Source organism: Bactrocera dorsalis, chromosome 2 (assembly GCF_023373825.1).
Source record: "Bactrocera dorsalis isolate Fly_Bdor chromosome 2, ASM2337382v1, whole genome shotgun sequence".
Classification (NCBI taxonomy): Eukaryota; Metazoa; Arthropoda; class Insecta; order Diptera; family Tephritidae; genus Bactrocera; species Bactrocera dorsalis.
Genome location: NC_064304.1, coordinates 22,247,887 through 22,260,550, shown reverse-complemented (window position 1 = coordinate 22,260,550; position 12,664 = coordinate 22,247,887). Strand labels below are relative to the sequence as shown.

The 12,664-nt window shown below is 34.4% G+C and overlaps 1 protein-coding gene across 8 annotated transcripts in view; it reads left to right on the top strand.

Moving 5' to 3' along the window:
- LOC105232924 (sodium/potassium-transporting ATPase subunit alpha) overlaps positions 1–12,664 on the top strand; it is an 84,116-nt gene that overhangs the window by 36,917 nt on the left and 34,535 nt on the right. The window contains exons 1-2 of one of the 8 annotated variants that reach the window (XM_011214825.4): positions 2,373–2,875; positions 5,682–5,744. The exons of 6 other annotated variants lie outside the window; for them this stretch is intronic. In XM_011214825.4, coding sequence (XP_011213127.1) covers positions 5,730–5,744 — 15 coding nt within the window. In that variant the 5' untranslated portion in view covers positions 2,373–2,875; positions 5,682–5,729. Of the gene's footprint in view, positions 1–2,372; positions 2,876–5,681; positions 5,745–12,664 lie in introns of those variants that run through there. One more of the 8 variants, XM_011214830.4, reaches the window with a different exon arrangement.

Genomic DNA, 12,664 nt, shown 5'->3' with positions numbered 1-12,664 from the left:
CAGCGCAGCCTGTGGAACACGTCATCGCCTCCAGCGCCAGCAAGTACCGTTACGTAGCCAACAATATACATATAGACTGCTGCATAGCGTACAAACACATGCATACATACATACATATATACGTATGTATGTATATATGACAATATGAGTTATTATGCCGCCCCACCAGTTGGCTGCCTGCCTGCCTGCCCCACTGTGGGAAGAAGTGGCAGGTGCTTGTACAGCTTGCCACAGTGCCACACATTTTATCTCGACAAGCACACACACACACACAGCTGCACTCACTTGTATCTGTGTGTTTAACAAGCTTTTGTTGGTGCCACTGTTGGCATGTATATATGTATGTATGTACGTGTTCGTGTGCCTCAATCAATTTTTGTATGAAATGTGAGATTTCTGTGTTTTTGCCGTTGTTGTTGCTGCTGCGCTTCGTTCGCGTTTCTTGCAAACCAATTTGTGCAATTTCTCGAATCATAACTTCTTGCTTTGCTCTACTTTATGCACACGCTCGGCTGGTCGGTCGCTCTGTCGCCGTGTCGGCCGGTCTCGTTTGGCGTCAAGCGTCGCACTCCGCTGCCGCCTCGTCCGCTACCCGACTCGCCTGCAGTAACAACAATGTCACTTCATTTGTGTTGATTATTTGTTGGCGCTGGAAATTGGTTTTATCAGAGTTCTTCGCGTGCGGCGACGGTGTTGGGGACGGTGACGGTTAGTGGTGGTGCGGTGTGCGGTTTGTATCGCCAACAAAGCGATTAAACTAACAAATCGCGGCAAAATCTCGCACATCGGCAATTCCGGCTGATGACGACAGCGCACAAATGAGATGTGTGCGGCCAGCAACAAAATATACAGAGAGCGGCAGCGGCAAAGAGATTCGGCGTGTGGTCGTATGAAATGTTCTTAATTATTTGTATGAGCACGAAAAATGTTCTGGCAAAGTTACAGTGTATGGAGAATTCAGTTTCTGGGGTCTAAATTCCCGCAAAAAAAATCCATAGTCGTGTTGATTAATGGTCATTATACTTTGACATGAACTTATATGAATTTGTATCAAGAGTTTGTATGACAGCTATATGCTATAGTAATCCGATCTGAGTAATGCATTCGGGGATTGTAGCGTCGCCTTAGATAATAATATAGGTCAAATTTCATGAAGATATCTTCGCAAATAAAATCGTTTTCCAAACGAGAACTTGCTTGTGATTGTTCAGTTTGTATGGTAGCTATATGCTATAATGGTCCGATCTGAGCAATATATTCGGAGATTGTTGCATTGCCTTGGAGAAAACTCCGTGCCGGATTTAGTGAAGATATCTCATCAAATGGGAAAGTTTTTCATACTAGCACTTTCTTCCGATCGTTCAGTTTGTATGGCAGCTATATGATATACTGGTCCAAAATCTGTCATTCTGCCAAATGAGCAGCTTCTTGAAGAGAAAAGGAGGTGTTTACAATTTCAGATTGATATCTCAAATATTGACAGACTCATTCGCATATATACAGATAGACAGACGGACAAACGGTTACAGCTAAATCGACTTAGCCCGTCATGCTGCTCATTTTCTAATGTATTTTACCTATAGGACCTCCCTCTTGGATATTACAAATTTTATGGCAAATTTAATATACCCCGCTCGGGATATAAAAATAATATATATTTATATAAAATCTGGTAAATCAGTTGAGATCAATTCCAAAATTAATTTAAACTAAATTGCATAACCAATAAAAAAAACACGAAATCAAGGTGTTAGCACCAAAACACACCACTGTACATTTGCAACGGTTCATGCCAAGGGAGGCTCATATCAGCGTGCAATTGTTGCTACTCGCCGTTTTCCACCCTGTCGCTACGAATGTGTACTGTGCTCTGAGATATTTGAAGCGAAGAGCAATCTGAGGGATTCGGGCAGAAACCAGCAAAATTATCGAAAACTTTCCGTGCATTTTGCGCTCGTCCCATACAATACCCTTCCATAGTATCTCATTGATTTCCTCCCACCCGCCATGCTCAGCATTTTTATTACATTTGCTTGCTTTTATTATGGCATATAATTGTTCTTATTGTTGTCGAATTTGTCGAGTGAGCGCGCGCGCTCGGACTCTCTTGCTGCTGCGCGACTGTCACTGGCGGAACTCAACAACAAAGCGGTCGATTAGCTTTCGGCGACGTATGGCACGGCCATGGCAACAGCAACAACATGTGTTGAGTGTGTTGGAATCGGAACGAAAAGGCAGAGCGCAGGCTGGCTGCCCGCCGGCCGAGCACGCTGCGAGTGGCAAGTGGCGAGCGGCGAGCGGCCGTGAATTGTGTTTGCTTGGCTCGTTGGCTCGTTGGCTGACAGTGAAAGCTTAATCGCTCTGTACGCGTTGAAAATTTTCAGTCGAGCGCTGATACCGAACAAGGAAGGTCGGTCTAGGCAGAGATTCTCTACTCGTCTCGCGGGCTTCTTACACAACACTTAAGCGCAGAGCAAAAGAATAGAAAATTTTTGAGAATAGATATATTATATATATATATATACTGTGTGGTGGTGGAAAATAGTTGGAAAAAGTCATATAGATATAACTATATGTACATATAATAAGGATATTGAAAAGTTTTTGAAGTAAAATCCGAAAAGTACAAACCGCCACGCTTAGGCGGAAACAATTCAACGACAGTATTTGGCAGACAAAAAGAAAATCAATTAATAAGAGTATAAAGTGCAAATCAAACGTTTAATTACATATACGTCCAAGCAAGGGAGAATTTCAAAACGCGCTAGGGGCTACTTGGTAACCCCCGGAAAAAACCAACAACTACTATAACATCGAATAGAAACAGGAAAAATTATTGTGTAATACCACCCCGAGTAGCTGCCGCAGCAGTCAGGTACCCAATCATAAAATCATCATATAGCATATATATAAAATTGTGCCACACCGTGCCACTGCATATGCCAACAAGAAAAGGCCATTCCGTTGGGGTCCCAAAGATACTGCAAACATTTTTTCACTAAGTGGAGTTTCGTGTAGCACCATTTGGGGGCCCAACGCAAGACTTGGCTTGTGACGCAGGCGTTGGCAAAGCCACAAGCAGTGGCAAAGGCGCAGCAGCGGTGGCGCCGAAGTGCTGTAGAAAATGTCCTTGTTCGAAATCGATTTTTCTCAACTCAACTTGCCCATAAACTCGACACACATCACGCATGAAAACTCGCATGTGCGCGTGTGTGTTGCTTCGTGAAGTGTGTTTTTGTATATGTGTGCTTAAGAACATGGCGAAAAGTGAGAAAAAATAAATTATTCAAAAAAAAAAATATTTTTTACTACGATAAAAGGTTGACTCGTTAAAAATTGTATAAATGAAATATTGATTGAGCGAAAAGTGTGCTGTTAACGGTTTAAGAAAAATTCAATCGATCGAAAAAGTGCGCAAGCAGAACGTACATATACATACATACATATATATAGTGGTGTAAGAAAAAGAGTGCTAGGAATGAGCGGACAAACCATAATCATACATACATACATAAGTACAAATGCGAAGTGTTGAGGCGCTGGCGTATACTTGGCGCTATATTCCATACTTTTCACCAATTTGTGTATGTGTGCGTGTGTTTGTTGTAGGTGGAAACTTGTTAAAAGAAGGGCAAAGCACAATTGTACCATTTATGTGTATACAAAGGAGGGCATAGCCGCCGCGCACTCTAAAGCGCCGCCAAAGGAAACGACGGCAGCGCCGATTATGATGTTACTCATACGTCGTGTGGGCCGCCTTGCGCCGAGTTGGGCGTACAAGAGGGCGCGCTAGCTCGACACTACATGCGTTGCACAACAGTTTCGATTTTTCACAGCCAAAAACTGTTAGCCTAGTGCTCTCTATACTAAGGAACCTAACGGCAGGCCAAGGGAATTTTCAAATTATTTTCTCGAAATTTGCAAATTACATATTTGCTTTGATCAAGCCTAAAAATTATACTGCTTTTAATTTTTCTCTTAATTAAAAGTTTGTATTTTTACAAAGCAATGCCTTTTATCGTTGGATTTGCCGACTTTACTTCCGCACTTGTGCTGCTTATCATTGTCTGCAATATAATCAATCATTACAAGCGCTTATCTGAAGGCAAAATTGTGATTCATATTAATTTATGTCTGCCGAAACATCCAAAACCAAAAAAAAAAGAAAATAATAAAAACAAGCGGAAAAGTAGCAGAGGTTTATCGTGAGATTTTAGATAACAATGGAGGTCAGTTAGAGTTTATGTAATGGTGTATATGATAAATTTCGATGATTTTTTTATGCGTTGGCATGACAGCCTTGTTATCTAACACGATATAATTGAAAAAATATTCGATAATATTTCTTATATTTTAAATATATTTTTATTAAACAAAGATAGACAACTTTTCAATACTTCGAGCTCCAACAACTGAGGGAAATTATAAATTTTATGTCAATTTCCATGCTCCTTGTATGAATCAAATTTTCCAGCCTTATTTTTTATCACGAGAAATAACTTCATTGCAGTTGCTAAGTACATACCAGTTACAAGAGAATTATATGCTCGGTTTCTGCTTTATTAAGACATTAAACCAATTTGAAATATTGAAAATCCATAAAGATTCATTTGTACAATATTTTTGAATAAATTTTACTATAAAAAATTTCAAAATACTACTTTTTAAAATTATCGAAAATGGAAAAAATATTTTTTTTTTCAATGAAAAACTCGAAAATAGTCAATATACCGAGTTCTTTCCATAAAATTTCCTGAAAACTCTTCAAAAGCTTTCTAGCTGATTTCAAAAAACAAAAATTATTTTTTTTAGATTGAATATTTTTCGTTATGCCGAGCTCTTTCAATTAATTTTCCTAAAAAATATTTGCTTTAGTTGGTTTCAAAAGCTTTCTAGGTGCTTTTTAAATATGAAAAATAGTTGTTCTTCGTTTTAAAATTGAATATTTTTCGTTATGCCGAGCTCTCTCAATTGAAAAATCGAAACGTTTTCCATACATCGAAGTCATTCAATTGAAATTTCACAAAAATATTTGCTTTAGTTGGTTTCAAAAGCTTCCATCTGCTCTTGGCAGGCAGTGCGTGCTTTTTAAGCTACTCTTTGCAGGAGCCAACACTTAGCAGAGAGCGCATACCCTCGCAGCAGCATACAAGTGAACACTCTCTTTTGGAATGCTGGCGCTTTTCCATTTCCAATAATTATTTTCAACTGCTAGTTTTCCAATTTTGGAATAACTCAAGCAAACCACAACTCACTTCCAGTCATATTCATACATATGTACATACAAGTACGAAGTGGATGCGAGCACATGCGAAATTTCAATTTTGTACCAACGAGTACGAGTCCTTGCGAAACTGAAAATTGTGTTAACCGAAGCCTGTTTAACACGTTGCGCAGTTACACGCTTCATTTTGCAAACACGCATACATACACACGCACATACTAGATGTGTGGGAATTTGCATGCCTGCGATTGCATAATCCGCTTGACCCGCTTTTCACCGCAGCACACACCAATATACAATATGTGTGTATATATGTATGTATGTAAAAGTCGTTCTAATTGCGCTTATCGCCCTTTAACGGATACATCAACTTCAGACATAATCATTAATTTATTATAATTTTTTTTTTATTTTTTCAACCATCGACGACTTCACCGTTTTGTCAATTTCGCTATAGATTTTTCGCCTTAAATATTTTTTTTACTACTAAACGACAAACCGCAACATGAGTGACGATCAGGTGGGTAAACGTGAAAAGAAGCTTCTGCTTCTGCTTTTGATTACTTTATTTTATATTTACAACTGCATAAGCATTATTCGCCAAGTGCATACTTCTATTTTACTCATACACATACTTATCTACATATATATAATATATACTCGTTCATATGAATATGCACACTTTTGTATTTATAATATTCGCCTTCCGCTGTATTGTGTTGCAAAAATATAATATTTTCATTATTTATTATCAGTTGGTCATGTAAATATTTACGCTTATGAAATATAGTACACACTTGTTTATTGAAGCCCGTATACCGTTGCTTCGTGTTGTTAAGCGCGTAAAAACAATGAAACAGAAATGAAAGTATGAAAATGAAATTAGAGATGACGCTGACACGTTCGTAGTAAGAAAGGCCAAATGAAATGAAATGTGTGGCGAAATGTAATGCGCTTTAGTACCCTTAAGTGGCAGGAATTCTTAAAATTAAATTGTGAGTCAGTATGCGGTTTACTGATTAGTATGTTTTCCGATTTTCTCATGAAACATTTTTTAATACTTATTTATATTTTACAAAATCTATGATCTAATATTTCTTATAACAAATTCGCGGAGATCTCATTTCAATTTCAAGCTGTCGTTACTTCTATGGAATATTTTTTTGCCAAAACTAAGACCTAGTTCTACCAGATTAGAGCTCTTACAATTTACAAATCTAATTATGATCTCTCAGTGAGATTACATGAACAGAATACTGAAAAACTAAAGCTATTAAAAATATTTTTAAATATCTTTTTACCTAAAAGTGGTTGCAAATATTCGGGACTACTAATCGTTCATCAATATTATTGTAAGGAGTAGTTAAATTAAAAAAATAGCTAGGAAAGATATTTTAGGGCAGAACAGTAGCAACAATTTATATAATAAAATGATATAAAGTGGAACGAAATAAAAGAAAATAAAAATATTGAAAATAAAATTTAAGCAAAATATATAATAAAATAAAAGAATATTTCTTAGAAATAAAAATAAAAAAAATGTATAATAATACTATTATAATAGTATAAATTGAATAGAATAAAGGAACATAACATTATTGAAAATAAAATTAGAAAAAATAAATTAAATAAAAAATATTTTATGGAACAAAAATAATAAAAAAAAAATTATACAGTATTATTATATATAATAACATAATATAAGTTATATAATAATATAATATAAAGTATAAAATGAACAGAATAAAAAAAATATTGAAAATAAAATTGAAATAAAAAAATATAATAAATTATTATTTTATAGGACAAAAATAACTAAAATTTTTATATTACTATTATTAGTATAAATTGAATAGAATAAAAACAAATAAAAATATTGAAAATAAAATTAGAAAAATTAAATAAATTTAAAAAAAATATTTTATAGAACAAAAATAATAAAAAAATACATAATAATATTATAAATAATAATATAATATAAGTTATATAATAATATTATATAAAGTGCAAAATGAACAAAATAAAAATATTGAAAATAAAATTGAAAATTATTACTTTATAATATCTGAAAAATATATAATTGAAATATTATGAAATAAATAAAATAAGTAAGAAATATTTACAAAATTAATTTTTTTTTTTCAAAATTACATAATACATTCAATAATATTAAAAAAATAGTACAAAAACAAAAAACAACGCTAACTTCGGAACCGAAGCTGTAATATCCTTCACATGTGCCATGTTTAAAGCATAAAAGGATATAAAATGATTTTTATCCTGATTTTGATCGTTTAGTTTCTATGGCAGCTATATGCTATAGTAGTCCCATCTGAACAATTTGTTGGGAGATTGTGTCGTTGGCTTGGTCAATAATCCTTATATAAATATATACGTATATATATACTTGTAGGATCTCCGATTGTTCTTTCTGATTGTTACAAACTATGTGGCCTTAATTGGGTACAAAAACTGTTCTTCTTCTTCTTAGCATGCAAATGATTATTTCCTACATATATCTAAATCTAAGAAACATTTGATGTCTCAAAATGATAATCAAATTCAATCAAATCGATTTCGTGAAAATACCGGTTAATACTTTATACTTTGCTTTTGCATTAAGCAAAATGCCATTGCTGCTCCTCGTACAAGCTATTTTTGAGTTTTATTATTTTTTATTGTTTTGCAATTGCTTTATAATATTTTAACAACGTTCAGCCATACCTATTTCTTGTAATCACTTCAAATTTCTTTATTGTGTCTTGTAGACACAAGTCAATTATTACTTTATAGGCGACCATATAAAAGGGCTTAGGCGCTTAGCGACAAGCGGGAAAACGTAAATTGTACTTTATAAAGCACAAAAAAAAAAAATAAAAATATACAAATCGACACATATAGTATACTTAACGGTAATTTCTAAGAGTTTACAATCTGTCAGTTTCATGCTAAATAATTTCTCTAATTTATATTAGATTCTTTCAACTAAAGTTTCTCTTAATGTTTTTTTTACTCTTTTAACCATCGCTCTCTCTCTCTGAGTGAAATGTAAAGTTGATCTTGATGTTTCTTAAAGCTTTATTCTAACGGTTTTTTATTCGTTAAGCCCTATAATCGCTCTAAATTTGACATTGCTGTTTTTAAAGCTAAATTCCTAATTTACCACTCTTCATTAGTTGTTGCTTTGTTTCGGGCTTTTTTCTTATTTTATTTACCCTCCAAGTGCATGTCATAAATATTTTGAAAAAATTTGTTTTATTTGTTGCACTACAAAGTCGCGTAAATACACTTTATACAAAATATTTTATGGAACCAAAATAAAAAAAGTAGTACTAGAGCGACTTCTTCCACTTTTCAACAACTGAGTGCTTTTTCACTAGTGAAATTTATCTCACTTTTATCGCCAGTTGTTCTTTTATTGTTTTACTACGTCGCGTAATTTTTTATCGATTTTGTTTAGCTAACTCATTCTCAAAGAATATCATGTTCTAAGAATATCATTTTCTAAGAATATTTATGCTTTCAAAAATTTCTAGTTATTTATAAATTTAAGGCAATGAAAGCTAACTGCTCAAAGACGTCATTAGTTCTATTTTGTTGTTTTAAATTTCATATAATTTTCGTGCTTCCCAATATTTAAATTTATTATCTATCACAACACTATCATATCGATCTTACTTTTATGGTATACATAAATATATAACTTTACAAATACATTTCTTCATTTTATAGGTCGTCTGTTGCTTACCGAGTCTGTTAGAAAAGCTGTTAAACCACTCATAGGACTTGTTTATCTAGCTCTACATATAACTGAATTAATTTAGTTTTTTACTGCGTTTTTTCTAACTTGTTGCTCATTAAGTTTCTTCCCTTTGGACACCAACGATCACCTGTAGATCACAAGATCACTGCAATACTAACAATACAGACAGCACTAATTGCTATGCAAATTAATGCGCTGCCAGCGAAAAATCCCTTCAATAAATTAGTATATATTTGCAGTTACAATATTTATTTAGATAATTTTAAATGTCTTGCACACAAACATACATACGTACATACATATGTATACTCGTGCAAACGCTGGGTTGTTTTAAAGAAATAACGCGTCAGGAGCGCTCTATCTGAACAGCCGGCGACGGCGCGTGCTTTTTCTCACAGTGAACCGAAAAAATCCGGTTTTCCAAAGCGGTTACTATTTACGAGCCAAGTGTACGTAGTATTCACATTTAGATAACTTACTTGCCCTGCGTTTCATGCTACGAAGCGTCTGCTGTTTACTTGTGGACATGTGTGTTCGTTGGCTAGATAGCGGCGGCAGCGGTGTTTGGAGTTGGGGGGAACGCCTAAAGCTCCGTGCTTACATTACTGGTTATTGGTTTTCGTTTTGTTTTGATCGCCGCATTTCGTACATTTTTTCAAAGCTATCTTTGGCTGTGGCGCAGTCACGTTCGTTGTACGTTTGGCGCACGCATGCTTTGATTTCGTACCGGTTCGAACCGGTTACAGTTTTCGAAAACACGCTTTTTATCGGTTATTGCTTGACAAGTTTATTTGCCGACTTAATTTCTGTGATTTTTACGTTTTTTATCCAGGCTGTCGTGGGGTATTCTCTCGTTTCCGATGACGCATACAGTCTGCTATGTTTTTTTGTTTTGGTGTTATTAATAGACTTTGCGTACCGTAGCTATTTTTATAATCGCACATGGCTTCATTTTAGTACGATTGTACGCTGTACGTTTGCTTTTCGGCGCTTGTTTACAAACAAACTGTATATTTTAGTCAACGAAGGTGACGAAGAGCACAGGAAATAAGAAATAAATATGTTTAAGTCACACGAATATGACGTTGCCGGCTGGGCAATGGTCGCAAAAACGGATTCTGGTACGAGTACTTTGGCAAATTTTTGCGTACACAGTTTTGTTGTACTTTATTTTTCGTCGCTTCATTGAACTTTTGTGCGAATTTTTGGCGTGCTTATTATTATATTTTGTTGTTTCTACTATTTTTCGCGGTTTCTGTTATTTTTTTGGTTTTTTGATATTTTTTTTTTAATTTTTGATATTTTTTGGTCTTTGTTAATTATTATTTTTTCGTTTTCTTCCAGTTTTTTTGTTTTTTGATTTTGTACTTATTCTTGTGCATTTTGGATATGCGTAGGTCTTGTAGTACCAAAACAACATGAAATCACGTTTTGTTTTGTGACGTCACTGAAAGTGGTACGCTTGTTTGTTTCGATTTTAGGCAAGCAGATTTTCGCAATTTCTTCCTTTTCGGTTACACCAAGTGTAATCGCTTATACAAAACATGTGTTTTTTGGTTATTTATTAATCCATTTATGTACGTCACATCCCAAGTTTTGTTGTTTTTGTTATATTTTTATATTTCTGACTTTGCCGTCACTGTTCACTCGTTACGTTTGTCAGCATTGATCTTCAGTCACAAGCGTTTTCGCACCACATTCGCGTTGTTTTGCTGTGGCTATTTGACATACATACTACACAGTATACATATATGTATGTATGTATTGTATATAGTATATGAATTTGTATATGCGTCACCAACGCTTGGCTGCAAATTTATTTCAATTTCATTTCACAATGTGTAGCCATGCAGTTTTATTAGTATAAAGCGTTGAGCAATTACAAATTTATGCACAATTTAATAGACAGGTACTAAATTTGCATTGACGTTTCGCATCGTATGCACATACAGTTGAATTTCCCTAACTCGAATCACCAGAATCCACAAAAAAAACTTCAGAGTTAAAGAGACTTCACATTATGAAAGGAAATCTCTATGAAATTTGAAAAATAAATAAAAACAAAAAAAAAAAAAATAATAATAAAAAACAAAAAAAAATAATGGAAAAATAAAATAAAAAAATTTAAACAAAATTAAATTGTTTTTTTTTTTTTTTTTTTTAATGTGTAGAGTCTTATTTAATCATGTTATTTTCTACTATTAAGGGACAGCCTAGAAAAGGCGATTCTTAAAAGTAAAAAATAATGCTTTAAATTTTTTTTTACCAGTTTTAACAATAAGTTTTCATTGGGTGTTTTTTTTTACGTGGCGGGTCCCAAACCTAGCGCACAACCCTATGTAGGAGATGTTTCGCCTTCTCACTTTAGCTCGCCTTAAAACGGATGTTCTTAGGCTACCCAGAGGATACTTGGCCAAAGACCGGAAGTCGTGAGCTGCTTGAGCCATATGTAAAAGAATCGTTTCTGGCCACTCCCAAGTGAATGGCGATCAGAGAACTTTCCTCACTTGCGTGAACTTCTACACATGACCCCATCCTCCTTTAACAATATCTAAAATCACTATTTTGATGCGCACATTGTAGCTTTTTCTTATTTAAATTGCTACATCCTATTTTTGAACAAATGGCAACTCTGTAAATATTGTAGTTTTGAATCCCACTTGTATTACGCCTAAGTATTGTTTAAAACAGCTAAGCTTTATCTATCGTGACGCTTTGCTAAACTGCGATCGTGACGGAATTTCGTTGCGCAACACAATTTCGTTGCAGTTGGGCCTGAAGAAGTTTAACTACAAAAATAAATCATTTGATATAGAACAATAAAATAAAAAAACAAGAAAAAAACCTCAAAATTGGCAATATTTTTTATGATCGCTTAGCCTTACGCTCAAGTCTCAAGCTTTGAGTGTTCAGCAAAGGCTTGCATGACTCACTAGAAATATATAAAAATAACGAAAAAATCGCAACAGCGCAGCTTTGCGAATATATAGTTTACCAAACTATCATTTTTAAGCTGCTACCCTCGTAAGAGGAAGTATACAAGTTCGTTCAAGGCTACCAATAGCGCACTCGAACCCCTATTCTTTTCCCACAAACCTTTGAATTAATAAATTAAACACAGTGTGAGTATGTATGTTTGTATCTAAGCGCATACATGTAAATAAGCACATTTAAGTACACATACGCATATTTGTACGTGTATGTGTGTGTGCATTTTGCACATGCCGAAAACGTGATTGTTGCCTACAAAAGTTGGCTGCCACTGGAAAGCAAATCATTCAGCTGCTTATTCTTGTCATTGTTGTTGTTGTTGTAACCTTACTTATTGTTCTTTAGTGCCATTGTAATTTGACAAAAAAAAATATAAAAAAACAACGGAAAAGGGGTGCGGCAGCACAATACGAAAAAGCTTTCAAAGGCAACCAATTAGTGCAACGTGATTTGAGCGCGAAATTAGCGAAATTTTTAAACTTTATTGGCATTTGAAAATGTTTGAAATATTTGTATTTTTTCCAGCAATTTGAAGCAATTGACAGTTTACAGTGCAGTTAAATGCAAGAGCTAAGCTTTTAAAGGGAATTTTTGACTCATATAACCGCAAAAATATGATCCAAGACTTTACTATGCTTATTCATATGTTTATATGCTGGTATGAAGGCGCCTAATGTCAGTGTGTG